The 26,767-nt window shown below is 40.3% G+C and overlaps 1 protein-coding gene across 1 annotated transcript in view; it reads left to right on the forward strand.

The window, feature by feature from the left end:
* CAB39 (calcium binding protein 39) overlaps positions 1-26,767 on the forward strand; it is a 42,811-nt gene that overhangs the window by 7,463 nt on the left and 8,581 nt on the right. Inside the window, exons 2-4 of the mRNA XM_065675459.1 lie at positions 15,396-15,552; positions 22,512-22,676; positions 26,630-26,748. Of these exons, the coding sequence (XP_065531531.1) occupies positions 15,439-15,552; positions 22,512-22,676; positions 26,630-26,748 (398 nt within the window). The 5' untranslated portion in view covers positions 15,396-15,438. The remainder of the gene's footprint in view (positions 1-15,395; positions 15,553-22,511; positions 22,677-26,629; positions 26,749-26,767) is intronic.

A 26,767-nucleotide genomic window follows, 5' to 3' on the forward strand; every position in this document is an offset into this window, starting at 1 on the left:
CAGGCTTACGGAATATTTTCCTAAGAAGTCACAAAAACTTCAGGGTGTTTGTTTGTGATGACAAACTTGTGAATGTACTGGAAGTTTAAATTCTGTGAAAGAATTGCATATCAGTTTTCTTCTTTCCTTTAACATGGAAAAACCCAAACAGCCTCCAGCCCCCCCCCCCCGCCCCCCCCCCCCCAGCTTTCTAACTGGTGATTGTAGTTATTCTTTCCTACCTGTATATGTGTACATTTAAATCTATAGCTAAAGAGAAATGAACTCTGCTAAGTGGGCTTTCATTCTTGTTTTGGAAAAGTATATGCATATTTGTGTGTGTGCATCTCATGTATTTACACAGGTTTGGGACTTAGCAATATCAAATCTAGGAAGAAATGTCAAACCCGTGTTTCAGAAGTAGCTGTTAATGATCTCTTCAGAGAACAAGGAGAAGGGCTGTTGGCCAGAAATACAGAATCTTTCCTCTCTAAGTGGGTTATTTTTAACTCTCAGAATTACATGCAAGCATGAAAAGGCTTAATAAGTACAGCAGAAGTTTCTGTAGCTTGCCACTGCTATTTATTACGGTACTTTAACTTCCAGTGTTGTGGATTCAAAACTTTGGGATTTATACTAAAACTGAGAAAATCTGGACTTTCATCAAATCCCTAAATTAGGTAACCAAGCTAAATTAAAATGATTGAATGGAGAAATTAGAATCTGTCTTTTAAGAGCTAAAAGAGAAATCTGGATAGTTTGAAAATCACATTGTCTATTAAAATCTTCTCTTAGTAGTGGAAAAAAAGAAGTATTTTGAGAAATACCTTAATTCTGTGAAGTCCCCGATTTCCTTTTGTATTTAGAGGATGGTTATTAGATTCTAAAATTTACACTGCCTGTATAGTATTTGTTCTTTTCAGAAATGTAAAACATACCATTACACATCATCTTGCAGAATTTATAATCAAGAGTGCAGTTTGACTGCAGTCAAACCTTAGGTGGTAGTCTTGAAAGCATAACCTTACCTTCTTCTTAAAGGTAGCATTTTTCTAATATGTTGATGACTTTTGTTGTTGAAAATGGAACTTGGGTATAGAATTCTTTGTGTGTGTGCGTGTGCGCATTATGATTTCTTTCGGCTTGCCTCTGTAATTAGAACAAGTCTGTTAGAACATAGAAAAGATTTTGCATAACATAGAGTTTACCAAGACTGTGAGTTTTGATAGCTGCAATTATTTTATTTCTAGAGTATTTAATTGTTTAAGGGCTCTTGATTGAAGCCTCTTGGTGTGGAAAGCAATGACATTATACTGTTGTAAACTCCTATCCAAGTAATTTTTATAATCCCTTATTTAAATAAAATTAGTGTTAAGCTGGTGCACCAATTAACAATTATAAAGGTTGGTTTGGGTTGTTGGTTGGTTTGTTTTTTCCCCCACATAGCCCTGAGGAATATAAGGTGTTGATAGGGTAGTGGTGTAGCTGAAATGGTAATACACAGTGTCTCCCGCTCTGGGAAGACTCTGTCTTGCAGTCTCACGACCAGCTCTGGAGCAGCAACACAAAAGGGATGTGGAGCTGTTGGAGCGAGTCCAGGGGAGGCCACGGAGATGCTGCGAGAGCTGGAGCAGCTCTGCTCTGGAGCCAGGCTGAGAGAGCTGGGCTGGTTCAGCCTGGAGAAGAGGAGGCTCCTTAAGGGGAGATCTTAGAGCAGCTCCAGTGCCTAAAGGGGCTGACAAGAAACCTGGAAAGGTACTTTTGATAAGGGGAGATAGCGACAGAACAAGGAGGAATGGCTTTAACCTGACAGAAGGGAGATTGAGATTAGACATTGGGAAGAAATTCTTCCCTGTGAGGGTGGTGAGGTGCTGCCGCAGGGTGCTCAGAGAAGCTGTGGCTCAATCTGGTCTAGTGGAAGGTGTCCCTGCCTGTTGCAGGGGGTTGGAACTGGATGAGCTTTAAGGTCCCTTCCAACCCAAACTATTCTATGGTTCTAAGTATAGGCTGAAGTGCCAGCATTTCCACCTGAGCTTGGTGTCTGCCCTTTGGAAGATTTGCTGTGCTTCAGAATGTTTTTTATTTCAGTGGTCACAGGGGTAATATGTGATCATTCCTTTGGTAAGCTTGTAGAGATGGTAACTTCTGGTAGTGTTCAAGTTTCTCTTGGTAGTGTTACACAGCAATTGCATTAGAGGAGAATTGGGAGACACTTACTTTAGTGTTGCGAAACAATCCGATAGTTCCTTTTTCCAGTTGAGCTGCTCTTAGCAGGTCAGATTAGGGAACTGTCCCTCGGAGATGCTTCAGTTTTTCCATTGTGTTACTTGGCCTAATATTAGTTGCTTCTTCTTTCAAGCCTCGTTCTTTTAACTTCTTGTCTCTAGACAGATAGCTCTCAGTCATTTTTGGTTTGTGGACCTCAAGGTGTGTTGCAGGATTGATGCCGACTGCCATAGAGAAAATAACAACAGTGCTGGTTTTAGTTACATTTTGCAAAGCTTCTGGGCTGGTCTGCCTCGGAAAATCACATCTACAACAGCTACTGCTATCTGCTTTGAAGCAAAATGAGTTGGAAAGTCTTCCTTTTGGAAAGGTACCTTTCTGTTGAGGTGTTCCCCCTACCCCTCTTTTTTATATGCAGAAGTGCTTTTTGCAACCCCTGGGCAACCTGTCTTAGTTCTAAGAAGAAGGATGTATAAGGTGTTTCTTGGTTTTTTTTTTTTTTTTTTTTTTTTTTTTTTTAGCTGGAATCAATTTAAATGTTAAACTTCTAAAGAGTTGTTGTTTTTTGGTTTTTTTTATTTGTTGCTCTGATGGAAGCAGGGAAGTTTGCTTGCCGTGATGGTCCATCTGGAAAGATAACTCAAGTGTCCTCAAAAGGGAAAGACTGATGAAATGTGGAGTGCATGTATATCTGATTGTTCACCACAGGCATCTGGTGTATTGTTTCTATTCTATTCCCAATTAATGTGCAAGTAGTTCTCAGTAACTGGAACTCTCAGGTGGTGTCATCAGGGAAAAGGACTTTGGTGTGAGTCGCCTAGAATTATATGGCTTTTCAGAGTGTGTATAAAGAAGAACTCTTAGGTTGGCACAGCTAGAGCTTGTACACACTTTGAGGGGCAGTCTAGATCATTCCCCCCCCTCTTGATTCCTATCCTGCAGAGCATTTCATAGCATGAAGTAGAGTTAAGGGTTAAGTTCAAACTCCTCTCTCTGCCTCAAAACATACTGAGGGAGAATGCAACGGCATGGTATTAAAATTCTGGCTGCTGCCTCATCTGTCCTGAAGGTTTGTGCCATGGATAGTTCTCCTAACCCTGGTATGCATCATCTCTGCCCTTAAATCTGTCTTTCTGTGTTGTGTGATCGGCCTTGTCCCAAAGGAACACACCTGTCTTGGCGGTTGAGGAGCCGTGTGGTTTATGTATCAGAAATCAAAGCCATTACTGACTGTGAAGATGTACACTAAACACATGAATCAGCAGGAGAGGCAGAGGTTTTGAGTGAACCGTGTAAAGGACACTTTTACAGCTGCTTCAGGTGATCTTGAAATTACTTATGTGGAATTCCTGTATCACTCTGCCTGGTTCTCCTCTTGGGAGGATGGAGTGAATTATCCTTTAGGGTTTTCTTGTGTTTGCTAGTTTGTCTATTACCATGGCACAGTTTGACATGAATTCACTAATGACTTCTAGTTTGTTCAAAAAAGAAGATAGTATTATCAATGTATTTTCTTTTTCCTAGGCCCATGGCAGTTTTTGTCAGGCTGAATTAAGGTCCCTTCCAACCCAAACCATCCGATGATTCCTGTGATCCTATGAATTACAGCCAGCTATTTCTCATAAGTTTATTTCTTACAAACACACTGTTATATTGGTAGCAATGAGATGTACATCTGAATATCACAGGTGTGTTCTGGCCTATAATGTGTTGATTTTGATTGTTTGCTCTTTCAGGCAATACCCATGAAACTAATTCTCCATCTTGAGTATTTAGGGAAAAGGGAGTTTTCCCTGAGTAGCCTCTGATTTTGTCGTTAGTGCTGTTTTCCCATCATCCCATTGTCCTTGGCACTGCATACGCAAGAGGAATTGGGGGTTTTCATTTTAGGAGAAGCTGGATGAAACTTCCATACTAAAACATACCTCCACACAGCTAGCTTGGGAAAATCAGCTGCTTTATGGTGGTGCTGGTGTTGATTGGCAGCATGAGGGAAAGAGCACTCTTTGTAAAGGTACTTGTGGTCAGAGGTGGTGTTTTTTTACCGGTATAAGCTGTAGCTGTACTTGTAGGATTTACCAGCAGAGCTGTGTCGGTAAACCCTTTGTGTTGTCATCAAATATGTGTTTTAAGTGCCAGGGACCATGGCAAAAAACAGTTTGACAGGAAGCAAATTCGTCAAATGGATGATGGGCTTGTGTATCAGCTGAGATACTGCTTGTGCGTCAGTTCCTAGTAGTAGGTAAGAGATAAGGATAAAAACCAAGAACTGAACAGTTTTTTGCCTTCTCTGAATGAGGGTGTAATGAACTAGAAGAAAAGGGTTCACACTAATGCTGGGGTCATGATTCTGGGTCATTTACTGATTGCCTTCTGCTTTCTCTGTGACTCAGTATGTAACTCCCATAGGTTGTCAGGAACTCCCTTTCACAGAGGAGATGCTTAATCATTGAACAATGTGCCAAGTTCCCTTGGTTTTGTGTAGCAAGAATCAGCTGGGATTCATGGGAGTTGATCTCAGAATAATTTACGTTTCAATCTTTGTGTCAAGGCAGTGAGATCTCTCAATAGAGGTAGAAATAGCAGAATTGAGGAGTCATCCACGGCCTTGGAGTCACCTCTTGGGAGTCTCACCAGTTGACTCGACATCTCTTTGCAGTGCAGCTTGCTCTGCCTGTTGGTTTTGGGTTTCAGCCCTACTTATGTCAAGCTAATGCACAAAAGTAAACCCAGAGACACTAAGCTGTGCCTGGTTGAATGTCATCTAAGCTGGTTTGTAAAGGGCTGTTGGGGCTGAGGTGAATTGTACAGTAGTCTAACATAAACAGTCTTTAATTGTGAACTGCCACATAGATTATTTTGGAAGGGAAGCCTTCACAAGTAGTATATCAAAGCAGAGACTTACGTAGTTTGTTATATTCTGCCCATGTAAGGGGCCAGTAGTAATCAGTAAGGGAAGATGGATACTCCCTGATACATCTTCCCAGTTCTTAAGTCAGTGTTTTTAGGATGTTCCTGAGTTTCATCAGGATCACAGTTTTACAGCCCATTACCTTCATGCTTTAATGCCATTGTTCCTTAAGTGATCTTGTTCCTTTATAGGTTGTGTTTGTTAAAGATCTGTTGTTCTTCAGATAAATTAGTTTAAGTGCTATAATGTGTTGAACTTGAATAAACTTAGGTCAAACATCTGAAGTTTCTTGCAGGCCACAGAATCTGGTCTGCAAAGGAAGTAAAGGAACCATGGGAAAAATATTGTTGATATTCTTAAACATTGTTTTTAACAGTTATACTTTGACATGGTTCTTACTAAAACTGCATTTAGGTAAATACTTTATCTATTTTGATTTTTTTTCCCCCTAGCTTTGTTACTTGTGCTTCTACAGAATGGTTTTACTGAGTGTGGTATTTTTGGGGATTGCATCTGGAGCAGTCCCAGGTCCATTCTCATGGTTTACTTGTTCTCAGCTTCTCTTCAAAATAAGGTGCACCAAAGAGCCCACATGCATTTCCATTTGCAACTAGTGTTGGTACTTACGAGTCTCATCCTCCTTTATAATGTAGCTAATTAATGTTTTAGGTAATACATCTTTTCCTCTGTCCATTCCACTGCCTTTCTGGTTAAGACTAGATGTTGATGTTGTGGTGCTAGTGAGGTTTCCTGTCCTTCGCCTGTGTGGTTTCTGATAATTCATACAGCCATCTTTAGTTACTGGAACATGTAAGTGTAGACCCCTTTGCCCTATGTGAAACTGGGTTAGAGATTAACATGCAGTTTACTTTCTGCCTCCCCTTTTGCCACTTCACTCTCAAAATTAATCTGTAACTGTATATTGAAATATGACGAAACGAGAAATCCTCTGGAAAGGAACAGAAATAATGTATGAAGGAGACTCTTGCTTTGCATTCAAACTTCCAAGGACGGGTAGAATGGCATGTGAGTAATTGCAGCATTTTTTGTCATGTAACAAATATTCTGGGGTTTGTGATGATGCAGTAAAGGCATCTGAGCCAACAGGGGTTTGACTGGGATGCCAGGCTATGAGAAAATCATTCAAGCTTCACCCTGGCCAGAAGTGGGCATATGGACTGACTTCTCTTGGAGCGGGCAGTGAGTTCCTGTTCTGTGCCCAGCCTGTTAGAGGTAGGAGTTCCTTTTTTGCTATGAAACTTGTGATGATTATTTTCTAACAGCTGTGTTTACCAAGGAGCGGGTGAGGCATTTAAGTGTTGGTCTGTAGACCATATTGTAACAGAGCAGCAAGGTTTGTGGGGAAGCGAATGGGTGGGGTAACTGAACGGTACTCCAGGGAAAGCAGCTGAGTCATGAGGTTTCCTTGAATACGGAGAAAGAGCTGGGAACTCAGAATCTAAGCATTGGTAGTAACAAGATTTTGTGCTTCTCCTTGGTGTCAGAAGCCCATTAAAAGCCACAGCCTTATTTAAAAGCAGTTCCTACTTAAGATTCTGCAAAAGCTGTGTGTTAAGCTGCAATGATTATAACGGTGTGCAGTCCAAAGTATAACATAGTTTTAGGAGGCTGTGGTGAGCTAGAGAGCCTAATGATTGTAGCTGCCCTACTGTTCCCCCGGCACGGTGCAGGTGTCTGCTGGAGAAGCAGGCTCTTGAAGAGGCAGAAGGATCAGTAAAATAATTGAATGGGAAGAGAGAAGCCTGCTTAATGAAAGGAATCATCTGGCGTTTGGTGCTAAAGAAACAAGCAGGGCTGTGAACTGCTGGGGACTTAATTGCTTTGAAATTTCCAGAAAGCAAGAAGCCATTTCACATTATGGATTTAATTTTTACAAAGAAATTTTTTTCCCCCCTTTTTTTGCCCCCCCCGAATAGATCTTTTTTTTGTTCACTGAATTGTTCATCTGTGTCACAGCAGATGATTTTTCTTCCCTGATTTTTATTTTTCTCTGAATGAAGTTACCATTCTTAGGGGATTTTTTTTTTTCCATTTTAATCTTTTAAGTAGGTCACACCACAAATAATTCTGTGATGCAGAGTTGTGAAACTACTTTTGAATCAGATTAAAGCTCTTGTGTGCTGCAGACTTGATAGGGCAAGTTAATAGTGAATTCTAAGGAAGATGCTAGTGTTCGGTGGTGGGTGAGATGTGCCAGGTATAAGACGAACATACCTGTCGTGAAGGGAAACTTATTTATATTGTGTTCCTCACAAAATAACAGAACAGATCCAAACAGATAGTTGCTGTAGCCATTTAGGATATCAAAAGTTTTACTATTACACGTGAGACAGTTGATCCAGTCCTTCTATCCATGTTTTAAAATGTTGTTGAAAAGTGCTGAAAAGGTGTGCAGAAGTATTTAGAGGATGGCAAAAAAGTCTTAGAGCTGGAGTTTGCTCTTAGATTTTGCCAGCTGGTAGTGCCAGTTAAATACCATTTACAGCTATAGCCATTCTGTTGATAGTATGCTGATGCAGGTAAAGCCATGGTTATACTAAGTAGTTCATGCTTGTAGCCCTGAAAGAGGTTGAGGTATGTGCCATTTCTGCTCTATCAGTCTCATTTCCTTCATGGGAGGAAGCTTTTGCACGTGATGTTGTAATAACTAACTATGCTATTTAGACAAGTATTTTGGATGGCAGGCCATCATGTTTCCATTTGTTTAGCATACCCAAAATAAAATTGAGAACTTACTTTGGTACAATGCTGAGGCTCTAGAAAATAGTTTAATCTAGTGTGAAGTCTCATATCCAGAAAGATGTAGTAGAAAACAGCATGTGAAAAATGTCAAGGAATGTTTTAATGATGAATGTGAGTACTCACTGTAAATAATACACTGAAGGAAATGATGGATGCTACCTTCAGTCAACTATACTTCTGCAAATAGTTCAGGGCTGCATCACCAGCAGTGTGAGCAGCAGGTTGAGGGAGAGTATTCTCCCCCTCTACTGCACTCTGTTGAGAACCCCCTGCAGTCCTGTGTCCAGCTCTGGGGCAACAGCACAAGAGGGACGTAGAGCTGTTGGAGTAAGGAGGCCGTGGAGGTGCTGTGAGGGCTGGAGCAGCTCTGCTCTGGAGCCAGGCTGAGAGAGCTGGGCTGGTTCAGCCTGGAGAAGAGAAAGCTCCTTAAGGGGAGACCTTAGAGCAGCTCCAGTGTCCAAAAGGGTCACAAGAAACGTGGAAAGGTACTTTTGACAAGGGCAGATAGGGACAGGACAAGGGCAGTGGCTTTAACCTGACAGAGGGGAGACTGAGATGAGACATCATGCAGAAATTCTTCCCTGTGAGGGTGCTGAGGCGCTGGCACAGGGTGCCCAGAGAAGCTGTGGCTGCCCCATCCCTGGCAGTGTCCGAGGTCAGGTTGGACAGGGCTTGGAGCAACCTGCTCTAGTGGAACTGGATGAGTCGTAAGGTCCCTTCCAACAAAAACCAGTTTGTGATGCTATAAAATAACAAGTGTGAGGCCTTTCAGGAGATCCGTTTCATCCAGGAGTTGGCAGTGATGAGCTGGTGATGGTATTTGGGATGCTTTGGAGTGGCACTTGCCTGCTGTCCTGTCACACCAGATGGGGCACCTGCCCTGGGACTTGCAGAAATGGTATTTACAGCTAATGATACAGAAAATAAAACCAGTAACTTAAGTCTGGCTAACTACTCTGATAACCAGGAGCATTCCATAATCTTGTACAAGCAGGCTGAATAACTAATACAGCGTCTGCCTCTGGCTTTGAAGTACTTGAATATTCTTTTCCCAAAGAGCATGGTAGCTTGCATAAAAAATGGTTGGATCAAAGGAATGGCTTGTCAGTTTTCCTTCTGGATGCTGGGTATGTTGTCTGAGAGTGAGGCAACACTTCTAAAAATGCATAATATCTTGATCTGTTTCTGTTTTTATCACTCAGGCAGACTTCACAGCAATGAATTTTAGCTGAACTAACAGCTGCTTGTAACAATAAGACCTGATGAAAACTGATTTATGTTATTGTTTTCAACACTGGTCTAATGAGCCTTGTTAATCCAAGAGGCATACAACAAAAGAACAGGTTCTGAGGGGAAATCAGTTCTATCGGGAACAAACACATGCTGGAGGCATCACATTTTTAATACAAACATGCCTCTCTCTCTAGCAGGATGCAGCATGTTTTCAGTAATAGACTGATAAATTGTCAATTAAAAATCTGCAGAGTAGACCCAACTGTTTGTTGTGAAACTAGGTATTTTGTCCTTGGTAGACTCAGTAACTTAACTGTATCTCCTTAAGGCCATCTCCTGTCTGGTATTAGCATTGTTGATTGTAATGGACACATGATTTCAGGAGAGAGGTTGGCAGCCTGCTTCTACCTGGAGGAGGAGAATGTGATGTGCCCCAGCCCTCTTCTCTTTGTCTAGGGCTGTCTCTGGCTTACGGCTGAGAGTGCCTTGTGCTGGTTTGTCTTAAGGACCCTTCAGAAATCTTTTTCTTCCTCATTTTTGCTGGGTTTGTCTTCTGCCATGTTGATAAGTTCAGTCAGCACGCAGGGCGTTCAGACAAGTATCACATCACTCAAAATCACTGATGGTGAGCGAGCTTCCCTCTTCACTCCTGCTCTTGATTCAGCTCCAGCCTTACCATGAAGTGCCTCTGCAGTGAGATCATGAGATGAAGGAGCTGATTCGCAACTATTGCTGGTCAAAGGGAAGTTTTTCTTCATTCTGTACACATTGTTTACTTTTCTTTTACATGTTAGCTGATAGCCTAGTGAGTTGAACTAGATATAAGGAAAAAGATCTTTACTGCAAGGGTGCTGAGGCGCTGGCACAGAGTGCCCAGAGAAGCTGTGGCTGCCCCATCCCTGGCAGTGTTCAAGGCCAGGTTGGACACAGGGGCTTGGAGCAACCTGCTCTAGTGGAAAGTGTCCCTGCCCATGGCAGGTGGTTGAAACTGGATGAGCTTTAAGGTTCTTTCCGACCCAAACCAGTCTGCGGTTCTATGTATAGGCTCATGGATGGGTGAGCTGGCCCTGGTGTATAAGTGGGAGTATGGTGCTGGGAGCAGAGGGGGAATGGGACCTTTTTGGACACAGCCAGCTGTTAGCTTGGCTCATTTACCTTAGGGAACCTTATTGTTAGTTGCTTGACCTTATTAAAAATTATGTTGGTTTTGTTTATCTGCAGCAGGTGTTTTTTTCTTTAGTGCACATTAGCTTGATGTTGCAGGCGCTTTTTCAGTGGGCTTGGATTTTTATAACCTAGAATCACAGGTTTGTTGTGGGGCCTGCAGCAGGATAAGAAATTGAGTTTATTTTACCTGGTTATTTCTCAGAATTGGATTCTGTGCACTATTTAAGTAGCATTTTGCCTTTTGGGTAAAGTGGACATTTGCTCTGCTGAGCTGCAATAGTGTGAATACTTGAATTCATTTAATGCTTTGTTTATGGATTATGCTTCTATGCAGACAAAAAAGTTGCAGCTTTGTTAGTGTTGTGGTCACTGGTGTTATCTCATAAGCAGAAAGGCTGAGTTTGCTTCTGTGTCTTTGCTTACACAGCTTGTATTGTTACCTTCATTGTAGCTTTCAAAGACTGCATTGGGCAGGTTTCAGTCGTAGTCATTCATTTGTCTGTGGAGTAATTCCTTGCACTGCAGTCACGAGTGCTACTGTTCTGTTTCTTGTACTGGTATTTTTCCTGAAGATAGCCATGCAGGCATCTTACAATATGCTTTATTTGAAGCCACAACAAAACAAACTATCTGCAACAAAAAAAACCCAACCTTCTACTGTTAAATAATCAGGTTTTCAACTGTAGCGCATGTTTCTGTTAAATAGGTAGCACATTTTCTGACCTCCAAATGAGAAGTGAACAGAGCCTAGTCTGGGGTATGCTCTCTGCTAAATCTATTAAAATTTACTACAATAGAGGGATTTGTTTATTGTGCTTCTGTGTTTGGTCTTGTTGCAAGCAGGTTGTCCTCACAGAGAAATGCTTTTAAGTGTTGTCTGCTTAGTTAAAAATCAATCCTACTTACGGAATGCATTGGTTTTAATTCAGACATTGATTGATTATGTATTCAATGCAGTGAATAAAAACTATAAAGCCTTCAACATAAAGCAAACTGCACTGGTGCATGCTGCATAGACAGAGCTGGGAATGATATACTATGTGAAACAGTGGGGCTACTATCTCTTGTTATCACAAAAGCCCAAATGTCCCAGTGTGCCTGAGTGTGTGTCAGTCCAGCTTCAATCACTGGGTGTTGGCTGCATGCCATACTGACGTTTGACAGTCCATTTGGATTTACAATGGCATTTAAGATTTCTAAATGTGGCCATGACACCAGTGCTTTGAGGGCCTTCAAATTTGTTACATTTGGCATGCTTGAGTATTGCTAAAATAAAATACATGCTGATGAAAGCCTGAGTTTTGAATAATATTGATCACAGTCTCTCTTAACAAATGGATAAAAGCAGCAAGGCTTTTGGGGAGGTGAGATAAAGCAAAGCAGCCCAGCAGAGTACAGAGCTGTCCATGTACTTGTTACAGTTTAACCCTTCAAGAGTCCTCTGATCCCTTTCTTAAGCCACAGTCAAAACTTTGTTATGAATTTACAAGGCAGCCAGGTGCCAGTAGTATGTAACAGTTATCACTTGTCATGATGGAAGGTCTGTCCTTAAGATGCCATTTGATGTTTCCTTTTTTTCCTAACTCTGCAGATGTGGGTCATTGTGGTTCTTTCCGATCTCGCACAGATGTTGTCATTGTCTATTGTGCACAGAATGCTGCTTAGGGTAGTTTTGCTCGGCTGGAAAGGGAACAGCCTGTCTGTGTTCTCCTTGCTGCATCAAATACAGCTCAGAGAGACAGAGGGACTGCTCCTGCTATTTTTTTGTTTGGCCGGATGTGGCACAGGTTCTTCAGTAATACAGTTTTGCGTCAGGGTTAGTGGGGTCTTGAGGCCCCAGAGGATGTTCCTGTCACTGCTGTAGTCCTTCCAGTAATAAAATTGAAGTAGCAAGAACAATGCATTTAGTCCATTTTATGTAATAAATACCTTGAAGCAAAATGTCACCTTCAGTAATCAAGGATGTGGATTTCCTTCTTGCTGGTGCTGGCAGTATTTCCTGATTTTTCTAAATTGCTTCTGAGAAATTCATACAGGAACTTACCTGAATTGGGAAAAAATGTTTAGTATAAATAAGTGCTGGTGAACTGTTATTAATTGATTATAAGGTCTCCTGGAGCCGCCTTTTCTTCAGGCTGAACCAGCCCAGCTCTCTGCCTGTCTCCAGGGCAGAGCTGCTCCAGCCCTCTCTGTAGGAGAAGAGAAAGGCTCTCTCCCTGTGGAGAAGAGAAGGGCTATGGAGAGACCTTACAGCAGCTTCTAGTGCCTGAAGGGGCTGACAAGAAACCTGGAGAGGGGCTTTTAACAAGGGCCTTTAGTGACAGGACAGGGGGAATGGCTTTAACCTGACAAAGGGGAGATTGAGATGAGCTCTTAGGCAGAAGCTCTTCCCTGTGAGGGTGCTGAGGTGCTGGCACAGGGTGCCCAGAGAAGCTGTGGCTGCCCCATCCCTGGCAGTGTTCAAGGCCAGGTTGGACTTGGAGCAACCTGCTCTAGTGGAAGGTGTCCCTGCCTGTGTCAGGGGGTTGGAACTGGATGAGCTTTAAGGTTCCTTCCAACCCAGACCATTCTGTGCCTCTGATTCTATGATTATTTTCTATTAGGCATGCTAGTACTTACACTAAAACTCATGTGTGACTTGTATATTCATGAGTGTGTATCTGATTTTTGCAGAACCTAGAGGGTTTCAAGTCCCAGTTGTAGACTGTTTTTAATTTAAATGAGAAATTGAGCACTATCTGGAGGGAAATAAAGTTTTGCAAGCCTAAACATTGGGCGCACCATGAGGACAGTTGCTTGTCATTATCCTGTATTTATGTTCTTTATATTGTCCATGTACTTCTGTAGTTTAGAAGTAACATATTTGTGATCCAGAAAATGAGTGTGCAGGGGTATTTTCTTGGTTTTATTTTCTTATACGTTGCTGTAATACCAGATTCTGGGATTCCATAGAATATTTTTATTTGCTTGAACTGTTTTGATTCCTACTGGATTTAACACATAGCAAAGGATTTAAACCTGGTAACTTTCTGAGCCAGTCCTGCTCTATTACACTGGCATAGCCATCTTCCAGAGTGTATATGCTGAATGGTTGGTATGTACTATTATTATCCATGATGATATGCAAGCCTGAAAGGATCCAGCTTTGTTTTCAAGCCCTGTCCTAATTTGGCAGGAGTAGTAATTGGAGGGAGAGATAAAGGAAACATTTCACATGTTCCTATGATGCTTGAGGTATGTGATCTATGTTGTGGAGAAATTGTACTTATTTCACACCTGCCTCTTTCTAGGAGTAAAGTACCTGTGTGAAAATAGAGTGATATTCATTAAACATTGCTTTGAACACCATTACATTTTCATGAAATAACTATTAGTAGTCATGCTTTTCTTACAGTTAAGTTTCTGTACCATTACATGTGACAAAGTTGGGGCATAAAATTCTCTTGCTTAAGGATTGACTGTTTTATATCTCTTAGGGTACCAGTCCTATGTTTCTGATTTCAGTGTTACGCCCCCTTCTTTGTGCGGATTGTGAATGAAAGATTTCTGTAATGAGAATTTCTGTACTTCAAAATAAAAGCAACAGGAAGTTTTAAGCTGTTAGAGTGGAAATAGCTGGCGAAAGGTCTTGTTTTAACTTTTATGCTGATACTTTTATCTGAAAGTGTAGCCATACCTACCTTATATGCTACCTGCCTTATGCTTTTTATCAGCTGTGTTGGGTCAGTCGCAGGCATGTAACAGCATGATCTCTGTAGCTGAAATACCTTTTGAGAGCCATTTTGTTGGCTAGAGATCTGAGTGCTTCTGTCCTTCACCTTAAAATTGTTGCCCTTCGGCCAGCACAACTTGTTTGTGTTAAAAATCGGGTAACTCAAATACAACACCAAATGGGTGTTTTTAGTCCTTGATCAAAACAGGATTGAATAAGATCAGGATGACCATTGTGGAGTTCATAGTGAACGAGCTGGTATTTTAATCAAGGATCAAAGCACATGGTCTTAGATATGAAACTTTACTGTGTAATGGTTATAATTGACTTGTTACTGACTTTACCAACTTTCAGGGTAGTATCCTTTGGTTGTAATGGCAGTGTAATCTCCTCCCTGTTAGCTTCAGCTGTCTTTTATGTCTAGCAGAAGTAGCACTGTCAGCATTTTTAATGCAGGATTTCCTGTTTTTTTTCTGTCTAGGTTAGACTTATAGATGTATGCTTTATGGAATTCACTTGTTTATTATCAAGTGAGGCTGTATGTGTTTAGTAACAAAAGCTTTTGTAAGCTTGTGTATGCTAGTAGTACTTTTATATTTTGTGTACAGAAGTGAATGTAGAGGTGTTTATGTGCATAAAAGCAAATGTAGGTAAATAGAAGAATTAATGTATTTGGGTTCAAGAACCAAATGGTTTTAGGAAAGGAAAGCTGCTCCCATAAGACAAGTTTTATCTTCTTGAAAAAGATAAATATCAGGTGTTTGGTTCTAGTGTTTTCAGGTGCCTTCTTTTATCCCTGTTACTGGTGACAAATTCTGTTCCCATAAAGTGAGTGGGGGCGAGACTGTATTTCAGTATGAAGTTACAGTAATGTTGATATGAAAAAGCCAGGATTTATCAAATGTTTTGACATGGAAATAAGCTGCTGTCTGTAGCCACATCTGTGCTGTGCTCCTAGCTCCTGTGCTGAGGTGCAGGCTCTGTGGTCTACTTTACATATGTTGTCAAATGAATATGGCTAAAAGCATGTGCCTGGACAGTCACTGCAGAGCCACTGACACATGATGACTTGCGTGTCAAAGGTATTTTGCTTGACAGCATCAATTGGAATAATTTATCTATGTTTAGTCTTGCCAGTATGTGGCTTTGGATACAATTAATATACTGTTTTTTCTTCCTGTAGCATAAGATGGTCGTAATGTGAGTTCTTAGATTCTGTATCTTGTGTTTTAAAAGAATGAGAAGCACAAGTTGTTCTTGGTAAGACATTCAGCTGTGTAGTTCAGCTGCCAAGGGTGGTTACTCCATGTATGAATAAATACCTTTGCTGCTCTGTTGATCTTTATGTGTGGCATTACACTGACCTCTTCTATTTTTGACATGCTTTTCTTTCTCCTTTCCCAGGTGAAGCAGGAGCTGTAGAAGGAAGATCCTGTGGCTCGCAATCATGCCATTCCCCTTTGGCAAGTCCCACAAGTCTCCTGCAGACATAGTGAAGAACCTGAAAGAAAGTATGGCAGTTCTAGAAAAACAAGACATCTCTGACAAAAAGGCAGAAAAGGTACAGTTGGGACTTTTCAATTGCTAAACAGTAATCGAAAGATGGGGAGAAATTCACAGCTGTTGAAACTGAATAAATTAAGTATTAGTTCTGAGTTTTATACTCTGATAAAGGGTAAGTTATTATGTACCTTTGAATGTGCATTTCATGTTAGTTGGCTTTCCATTTTTATGGCACTGGCAGCTGATATGATACTTAAAGTAATTTGGTTTGGAACTGTAGGATGTTGCGTTCTTTAATAAGCAGCTCACAGCCATACAGTATTCTGGTGCTTGTGTCCACCATAATGGCATTATTATTGTGCAGTAGTTCTTCTGTGCTTCTTGATGCAGTTCTTGAGAGCAGAGTGTCTCTGTTACTGAAACCAAGGAACTTTGTGTCTCAGTGGATGTCAGTAGAGGATATGCATTCACCTTTCCTTAACTCTTCTACAGCCCACATGAAGGTGTGTGAAAAGTTCCTGTGCGAGTGCAGTTTCCTTTAGATGCTATGGTTTGGCGCTTCGGGATTTGTACCTGTCAACAGCCCTTTATTTCTCAAGATAGCCTTGATAGCTTTTCTAAAACGTACTTTCAAGTTCAGCCTGTGTGCAGCTGCATCCCAACTAGTGACTTGTATAGAGGGGTATTTACTTGTTTAGGTGAAGTTTTTTTCTGATAAACTCAGCACAAAGACATAGATTTCAGTACACTAAAAAAAAACCCAAATCCAAGCAAAAAAACCCAAGCAAACAAAACGTGTCCTTCTCCAGTTTACTAGTTTTTGAAGCAGGCTATGATACCATCCGTGGATCCTCTCCCAGCATTATTTAACTGTTCTCTGCCATTCCTGGCGTCCTTACATAGTCCCATGTAGGAGTTAGTCACAACATTATTTGTGTTCACCAGCATTTTTAAGCAGAGTGTGGCCTGCTTCTCTGCATCCAGTTTTACCTAGATTTGGCACTGCTGCTTGAAGTGCAGGAGAATCCAGGTCTTAACTGGATTGATGTCTTTATCCAGGTACTCTTTAAAATCAGCATCTTCTGCCCCAGTGCCAGCATGTGGTATGTTCCAGGTCTCTTGCGGTATACCATAGTATTTTTCACTGATGCTGCTTCTCTCCTACTGGAGAGGTAAATGTTATGGCTTGTTATGCAGGCCAGTGTGGAGGCTGAGAGGATTTTCAGCTGTTGCTGCTTTTCTTCTGTCCCTAATAAAGACATCTGTCAGGAGAGGAAGGGTATGTGCTTCGTGATGGAACATGGTACTACCTCCTTCATCTCAGCCTCATTATTAATACCTGGAGATGTGTCTTGATCTTAAAATCCTTGCTCTTGTGTCATCTTTTTCTGTTTCTTAGATCTCTAATGGGGAACAGACCGGCTTCATTCCATTGTGCATAGGTGTGCACTGTGTCACATGCCCGTGTTCTTGATGCTGTAGCTAAAGATTATTATGTACCATTTGCTTCTTGTTAGCCTTTAATCCCATATCTCCATTTTCTTTAAAGACCTTGTTTATGCGAGGCTGCTACTTTGACAAGGAATAATATGCTAAGCCTGTAGAGTTGTTTCTCCTGTGTCATATAGAAGGTAACACATTCTGCTTGAAGAAGTGTGAGTGTTTCCTGCATGACATCTTAGGAAAAAGTTCTTCCCTGTGAGGTTGATAAGGCCCTGGCACAGGTTGCCCAGAGAAGCTGCGGCTGCTACACCACATTGTTTCTCAAACCTGGGTTCACATGGTTGTGATTTTTCTTTGCTCTTGAGCATAGGGAATTTGAAATGTATATGTATTTCTTCCACAAAATAATCATAAATGTCCCTTTTGTTTTATACCTTCTAGCTGGCTGAGGTTCCAAAGACAAACTAGTACTTTTTTTACTGCAGTGCCACAGTGGGTTTGTTTTTTATATGTAGTTCCTACCATGCAGTAGCAGCACAATGCTGTTATGAAAATACAGATTTTGCTGCTATATAGAGGATGCTCTTTGATAGCTTGCTAACACACTTGGAAATACAGATTTTGAATCATAGAATGGGACAGGGACTACTTCCACTGATTTGGATTGGTTTGGGTTGGAAGGGACCTTAAAGCTCATCCAGTTCCAGCCCCCTGCCACGGGCAGGGACACCTTCCACTAGAGCAGGTTGCTCCAAGCCCCTGTGTCCAACCTGGCCTTGAACACTGCCAAGGATGGGGCAGCCACAGCTTCTCTGGGCACCCTGTGCCAGGGCCTCAGCACCCTCACAGGGAAGTATTTCTTTCTAATGCCTAAATCTCCTCTCTTGTCAGTGTAAAGCCATTCCCCTTTGTCCTGTTTCTACATGGCCTTGTAAAACGTCCCTTCCTAGATCTCTTGTAGGCCCCCTTTGAGGGCTGGTGAAGTAGTCCTGAGGAAACTTGAAATGTCAAGTGCTTTATTACTGAAAATGTGTTCATCACAGATGCTGTTAGTTTTCCATTGCTTGTGTATTTTCGGAGAGAAGGGCTGAAGGGAAGGGGAAGGAAAACTTTCATATAAATGGGACCAACCCTTTATGTAGTCCATTAGTTAGTCTTTTACTTGCATCTCTTCCTCCTCTTTGTCTGACATCAGCATTTATTTTTATACGATCAGTTCCCTTTGTGGCACACGTTTACTGTTGTGAGGGTAAATATTTACTCATGTAACAAACTTGTTCTTCCCTACCCTCTGACCTCGGGTTCACCTGCTCATAACAGCTCCCATTTCGGCTTTCAGATGATTGTTTCTGCCATGTTGTTAACTCATGTGGGTTGACTGTTGTAGACATGGTTGGTTTCTCTTCACATTACCAGCCCTATACAGTAGACAATATATTTATATGTATGGGACAATGCAGTATGCTATTTTGATTAAGCTGTCCACATGTAATATCATGTTATATGCCATAGAAGAGATTGAGTTAACACTGCTGTTAACAAGTACAGAATTCTACTGCATTTTAACTCGTGTATGCAGTTGATTTGTAGTTGAAAGAAGGCTGAAGGTTAAGGAATCTACCTTGTCTATGGTATGGTATGGAGCTGTTACTCAAAGGGTAAAGATGGGACTTCATCAGGAAGTAATGGGTGAGAAGACCCTTTTAGTTGAGCTTAGCTCTTCAACGATATCTTCATGCTAAATGTGTGCTGAAAAATAATCAGTTTTGACCTTCAAAATAAACCTGTGGTACTGATGTAATTGTGTATTTATGAAATTTTAATTGTTTTTGTAAGCATTTTGGAATCCATTCAATTCAGTCCCTTCAATGATAAAATACTTAGGGTTGTAAGGGACCTTCAGAGCTCACCTAGTCCAGTCCCCTCCAATGATCAGGGACATATTCAACTAGATCACGTTGCTCAGAACCACAGTCAGCCTGGCCTTGGATGTCTCCAGGGATGATGCATCTGTCACCTCTCTGGGCAGCCTGTGCCTGTGTTTTACCACCCTCATTGTAAAGAGTTTTTTCCTCACATCCAGCCTGAATTTCCCCTCATTTAGTTTAAAACCATCACCCCTTGTTCTGTTGCAAATTTACATAGAGTTATTACAGTGGTGTTTTTTACTTATGATAGATACTGCTGTAGACTAGTAAGAACAGTCACCACATACAGGCTCAAAGCTACAGTCAGTTTACTTTTTGATGGATGTTTTCATTAACAGTCTGTTATGTAACTGCATTATGGTGTGGATAGAACCCATAGACCTGGAGCCTGTTGAGCTCATCTTAAATACTTCAGGACTATGTGTCCTTCATCTTTTTCTACAGTTTCTCAAAGTACGTGTTGCTTCAGAAAACTCAAATATTGCCGGTCTAAAAGTCAAAGTGAAGTATTGGCAGTGCTTAGCATTTCAAGAAATAGTAAATTTTGAGAATATCAGTGAAAAAAGACTGGAATAAGCTATCATGGTTTATAGTTATTAAGGCATACAGCTATTCTGGTTTGACAGTCATGCATGTGACTTCATTGTGTCTGGTTTTATTTTTAAATAATATCTTCCTGTCTCTGATAAAAATAGAAAAATAACTCTTTCTTTATTTTCCTTACTTTACATTTTACTTTTAGTTTGACTTGTCCTCACATTGTATTGACTGCCTGGCACCATTGAATTTCAAATGTGACTTGTCACAGAATGTTTCTCGAAAACACTGGTTGCTCCTTCTCAGAGCTGAGGATATACATAAAATAATACAATACATAGAAAATATATAATATATAAATATATATTTATAGAGTGTAATATGTAGAATATATGTTATAGTCTGTGTATATATATCTGTATATTTAAAAATATCCATTACTTATGTTAGAAAGAATATATTTTTTTATATATGGTGTCTGGTTGTTAATTTCACTTTTGATTAAAGCAGTACATTAGGCAATTGAGATACCAGTATCTTAGGAAAGCTTGCAAGTGGTGCTAGCTGGCCTTCTTTTGTCTGTCCTGCTTTTTTCCCACTAGTTTTTCCCTTAGCTCTTAACGCTGGTACTTAATGTAGCATATAATTTTTTGGTGTAGCTATCTAAATTCCATTCTGCATCTGAAATGGCAAAAAGACCTCTGCACATCATGTATTTGCAATATGTTGAGAGTTCATGGAATATAAAGGGGTAGAGTTCTTTTAGAACTTCTAGAACAAATTTGTAAGAGTATTTCTTGTCATTTTGATGTTGAGTTTTAGAGTAGAAGAGAAGGGAATACAGAAATGTCGTTTTTTATGGAATTGTAGTGTGTCAGTAGACCTTGGTATTTAGTAATAGTCTGGCCTAAGTTACACTGATACAAGCAAGTCTCTTCATGGTGAAGGTGGTACAGGTTGCCTAGAGAGCTTGTAGAGTGTCCATCCGTGGAGTTGTTCATGGCCATGAACCTGATCAACCTGACAGGACTTTGAGGTTGAGTTTGTTGTTGGACCCTGATGACCTCTTGAGGTACCTTCCACCCCAAGCTGTGTTTCTGTATCTCTAACCATTACTTCCTCCTGAAGTCATGTGTTATTCCATGTTCAAGTGAAGCATCCTGAGATGGTCTTGACAGTTATGAAGAGTATTCGAAATAAATTCAAGTCCTGGTCTTTTTGAAGTTACTGAATTGTATCTTCATGTTAGACCAGAAGGAAAAATTCTCCACTGGTGTTCTTAATTGCAGGCCTGCCACCATCTGACTTAAAAATAGGTAGCTACTTGAACCTCTGCCTTTCTTCCTCTTTCATCTTGCTTTCTAAATTAGTATGCAGGGACAAGCTGCAATAGAATTTTTATTGCTGCTTCCTCTTTTCCTTGTAGCCATGCATCAATTCATCTCTTCTTATCTCCACATTTGACAGATGTTCCTGTTCTTAGTAAAGGATATTTCATCTGAATTTTAAAGAAATAGAGCGGTTGTGTGGCCTAATAATATTATAATATGATGAGCTGGCTTTCTCATTTAACATCTTCAGGAGCTGTCGAGCACCTGCTTCTTGCTGTCTTACTAGCAGTACACAGAAAATCCTTTGGAATTTCGAATGAGGAGGAGACAACTGGGACTAGTAACTGCAGTTAGGAAAAAGAGGGAGGCAACAGGGAGTGGAAAGTTGTGGAGGAGCTAAAGATGATATGGAGCCTCCTTAAAGGTCACGGACTTCTTACTTGCATACCTAGCAAAGCTGGAATGGCTTTGGGTTGAGTAGTGTGTGAGTCATGCTGATCTTGAGCCTCTTTAGGTGTAATGCACAAATGAGAAACCTTTTTACATGCCCCTTACAAGACTGGCAGTATCCAGAATGTGATTGTTTTTTTCAGTTGATTAATTTTCCATGTGCTGCCGAACATAAATACCTTACATAAATAAAAGTGGATGCATACCTTGATGGAAGGTTCATCTAAATACAAAACATTAATGCACTTGCCAGTCATTCATACCTTTTAAGCATGCGCAGAATACAATATAATTAAACCAGCTATTTATGATTATCATTTTCAGCATTTTGCTCCCCCAGGATATGTGAATATAAAAGGAGTAGTTATTTTTATTTTTCTCCAAGAAAACTGTGTTTGAAAATTCTAAGTGAGTGTTTAGAAGTGTTCTTACTGTTTTTTTTTTTTTTAAATTTAGTTTAAATTTTTGTCTAATTAAATTAGACAAATTAAATTAAATTATTTTTTTTTCATGAGATAACTCTGCTTCAATAGCTAAATGCTGCTCCAGCCCATCCCAGCACCTTAGGAATTCTTACACTGGATTCCCTAAGTGAAGGGGCAGACTTGTCTGTCTGCTGTAAGATGGGAAGCCTCTTATGCTTTTGATTGTCTCCTGTATCACTGTGTTTGAGTGCACCAGTTTCTGGGTCTGTTTTATAGAACCACAGACTGGTGTGTGTTGGAAGGGACCTTAAAGCTCATTCGGTTCCAACCCCCTGCCATGGGCAGGGACACCTTCCACTAGAGCAGGTTTCTCCAAGCCCCATCCAACCTGGCCAGTTTGTTCTTGTATACCGAGATAACTCAGTATAAAGTAGGATTTATTTTGGGTTTTGTTAGTTGAAAAGGAAAAATATCATCCCCAGTGTCTGGAATGGGAACCTAGCATTTGTCAAAACTTAATGAGTGCAAGATCTGTTGGAGGGATACATTTTCACTCTCTGAGCAGTTCACTAGACAAGCATGTGTCTCCATGTCATGTTTCCCCATCTGATTCTGCATTCCTCTGTTTTACACCCTATAGCTATTCTTTAGGGGGTTTTTGAATAGGAAGTTTGAAGGCAGTAAAAAGGTTTTTACTTTTGGCAACTTGCTAAATGAATTGCTTGTGTCTTGCCCTTTTTAAATAACCTGTAACAGTCCTATTCGCAGGGAGATTATATATTGTGTTTTTAACAGGTTGCCATTTCCTGCTTGTTTTTCCCTTAATGGAAGCTTGCAGATGTGTGTGATTACAAAGACAAATGACATTGTGCTCTAACTGTATTCTTCTCTCATTTTCTTCAGGCCACTGAGGAGGTCTCAAAAAACCTTGTTGCCATGAAAGAGATCTTGTATGGCACAAATGAAAAGGAACCACAGACAGAAGCTGTGGCGCAGCTAGCTCAAGAGCTGTACAACAGTGGTCTTCTTAGTACCCTAGTAGCTGACTTGCAACTAATTGATTTTGAGGTAAGAAAAGAAGCTTGGTACTTACATTGTATATGTTAAAATAAACACATCTGATTTCCTGCCACTTCAGTTGGTTAAGACATCTTTTCGTCTTCAGCTTTTGTTTCTGGCTGGGACATAATCGTTAAAAACAGATCCCTTTTCCAAACTACCTGGAAAATTAAGCCAATATAGAACATGAAATGTGTAAATTTAGGCACATAAACAGTGCAGAATTGAAGTAGATAAGCTTCTAATCCTGATGATACAGTTCTGTTAATAGAATAATTAATTGTCGTGTACACAGAAGGGTTAATCGCTCAGTGGTCATACCATAGCTTACACAAGCTATAATACTAGAGGGCATGTTTATATTCTCCTCTGATTAAATTTAAGGACTTGGTAAAGAGAATTATTGTAACATTTGTGGAGAATTAGCTAAGTTACAGCTGCTGATTTTGTTAGCAGTCCAGTATTTCTTGCTCTCTTTAGAAACAAATGATCCAGCCTTTTTTCTGTTTGCCTCTTCTTTTTTTCTGTTTATTAAAAAGCCCCAACAGATGCAAGTTTTTATTGATTACTTCAAATTAGCAACAATTATTTATATTCAAACTCTATACAAACCTTTATCTGGCATTTGTCACCACATCACATGGAAAAATTTAGCTTCTCAGTGCCACAGTGAAAAATCACCCTATTTAGTTAAAAGAAATGGCAGTACAATTGGATTTTCCTGTTTTCCCTGAGGTCCCACAAGAGGCATGTGGTCTAGGAAGGGAGCCAAACCCCATGTATCTCCACAGCCTTGACCATAAAGACCATCCCTCTTAAGGTTGCTTAAAAATGGGATTGTTCATAAACAAGTTGTTCACGATGCAAACACAACCATTTAAAGTCCTATTGTTGTATGACATTCCAAAAACAATGGCTTTCTTCTCTTTTCTTTCTTCTCTCCCTTCCACCCCACCCATAACTCCCTCTGATTTGTGTTTAATACAGTGGTATTTTTTCCTTACCCACACAACTGTTTATACCAAACATAAAACATTCAGGTTGTTAAATAAGCAAGGCGACCTGGGAAAGCTGAGAGGGAATGCTGAAATGTGATGGCCTTTAATTGCTGAAGAAAGGAAGTCATGAAACGTCATCTGGATTCTGCTGACCTCTAGATTCTTATCAGCTTGGTGTTTACTCAGCCTGGTTATTAGTGAAGGAAACCTTCATCATCTCCTGATAATGGAGAATGATAACAATTCCTACATGCTGTCATTAAGGAGCGCTATTCATTTTATTCTAAGGGGACTTCAAAAGATTGCGAGTAGTTTCCTACTAGAGGACTTTCTGCTGCTTTGTTAGATGAGGATGTGACAGTTCCCCCTTGAGAACAAGTCATTCAGGCTGCTTTCTAGGCCTGACCATTTCTGCTCTTTAAGGATGGGATCTGGCAGGTTGTCCAGCTATTGTTGTTTCCTAGAATTAATGTCAACACACCTGTGCTCCAAGCATATACTACCTTTCTAGTTGTTACGAAGTCCATCAGATGTTAGCTTTCATATATCAGATCTCTATGGTTGTAGGCTTACTGCTGCATTTGAAATGATTTCTCCATAACTGGTGGAGATATGCACTGGATTTTCTGTTGGTTAGAATAGTTAGGGTTGGAAAGGACCTTAAGATCATCTAGTTCCAACCCACCTGCCATGGGCAGGGACATCTCACACAAAAGCATGCCACCCAAGGCTTTGTCCAACCTGGCTTTGAACACTGCCAGGGATGGAGCATTCACAACCTCCCTGGGCAACCCATTCCAGTGCCTCAGCACCTAACAGGAAAGAACTTCTTCCTTATATCCAATCTAAATCTTCTTACACTTGAAGAGCAGGCATGTCCTTTTTTTAAGTCAAGAACTTCACTCTCATTCCTGAAGGTTTCCTTTGTAGGACAGGGATAGACAACTAAACAATCGGCAGGGACTGTTCACTCTTGACTCTTAAAAATGTCTGAAGTGTATTTGAATCTGAATAGTATGGTTAAAACCCCCCCCCAGACTAAACCAACCCCCCCAAAAAAGTAGCTAACTTAATGTTTTAATGATATAATTAAGAAACTGACCATTCAGACCTTGCTGTATGTAAAGACCTATTTAAAATTATTTCCTCATCTGGAAGCTTGTTTTCCAAGCAGAGCAGTCAACACGACCATCTACTTAGCAGTCTTACTAGTTTTCTCCCTTCTGATTTACGCTAGTGTGCCTGTAGAAGAGGTGGTTTCCCTTGTGCAACTGGTGGTTTTGTTCTTTTTTTTTTTTTTTTTTTTTAACTTTTATTTATTATTTCTTTAAATGAAGGAAAAAAACCCAAAACAAAGGGGGACTGAATCCTTCTGCTCGGAAGACAATACTAGCACAGTCTCCCTCTCACCTCTCGCAGTCGTGACTATTGGCACAGGGTTCAGTGCCTGTTTGCCCTTGTTAGGCCACGAGATCACTTAGTAATACATCCTTCTAACAATAACTAGCTTTGGTATTACAGTGTACCACTATCAGCTCAATTCTGTGCATAATAAGGAAATGCTGTTCTTGCTGGTGGAGCCAAAGCAAATTGTGAGATCCAGCGCAAAATTGGCAGTGTTAGTGAATGAGAGTTGATGACTATATTATGTGGAGTTTGAGTAAAGCAATTTCTGGAAACACTGCTCTACTCATTTCAGAACAAAGAGTTCTGGTATTGCTTTGGGCTGGCTTTCAATGGAATTGTAATTGAGAAAACAAACATTTACAAACAAACTCTTATGTCCTGAAAACAACACTCAAACAAAACTGCCCATGGTAATTCACAAACATCTCATTTGTAAAACTACACCCTACATTTTTGTAAACATTTGATTTTTTTTTTCTTGATGCTGATTAGGAAACTAAAATAATTTTGAATAAATGATGTTTTTTAACTTTTTTCTAATTAAATAAGCCTGTATTTTACTTCACAGGCTGGCTGATGTTACCCGGGGCATTATCTACATTATCTACATTCGGGTTTTGTGTATCACATTCAGGGAAGCTTCGCATGGAGTTGCTCAACAAGTCTTTTATTTGCAAATCCAGGCTTAATACACATTTACCTTATTTTTTTCTGGCTTAGATCTGATAACACAGTCCTAAAGTTATCTTTATGGCAGCCCAGAATGGAAAGTTAATTGCAGAAATCTGGCCTTTAAACGGTGCGTGTTGAGTGACACTGGAAAGTGCTTATATTTATAACCAGCTTTTTGTTAGATGTCTGTATGAATTTGCCATCTTTAGCTGTGGTCTGACAGAAGAAATTAATAGGAGATGTGTATATATACTCGGAGAACATTCCCAGCCACTTTCAAACTGTCTGGTGCTATCCTTATATATTTTCTTTGTGTATCATCTGTGCTGAATTCCAGCATCCTGGTCTTATTAATACTTCTTTTGTGCACTGAAAAATGTGAGACTTGCATTTTAGGTGAGTGGATGATTTCTCCTTACAGTTTTGATTTATTTATTTAACTTCCATAAGTTGCAGTTTTAAGTTGGATGTTAGCACTGCCATCAGAAATGCTCAGCACACTCTTAAGGTGTGTTTCTAGACAAAGGGAGAGGATAATGGAATAATGAAGAAACACTCAGGCAAGAGCACAGTTAAAAACTGGTGTGTTGTTATCAAAAACAAGTATAAAACAAGCCCAGGAGATTGATGAGACATCAGCTGGCTTTACTTAGCGTAAATTACCTGTGATCTGGCTGTAACCTGACGTAATGTTTTGAGTGCTTTGGTGTATTTGAAATGGGTATAAAGAAACAGGATATTTGATCTGTTTAAGATCAGAGGACAGAGGCTGACTGAACTCCAGAGCTCACAAGGTATGAATGTGTGAGGTGATGATAATGTTAACTGTAAACTTGCCCAGTGGATTTGAATACTGTGTGTTTTAACTGCCAACGTTTTTGACAGGGCAAAAAAGATGTTGCGCAAATCTTCAACAACATCCTCAGAAGGCAAATTGGTACAAGAACTCCCACAGTTGAATACATCTGCACTCAACAGAATATATTGTTCATGCTGTTAAAAGGGTATGTATGCTGCAAAACA

Source organism: Lathamus discolor, chromosome 3, assembly GCF_037157495.1.
Source record: "Lathamus discolor isolate bLatDis1 chromosome 3, bLatDis1.hap1, whole genome shotgun sequence".
NCBI lineage: Eukaryota > Metazoa > Chordata > Aves > Psittaciformes > Psittacidae > Lathamus > Lathamus discolor.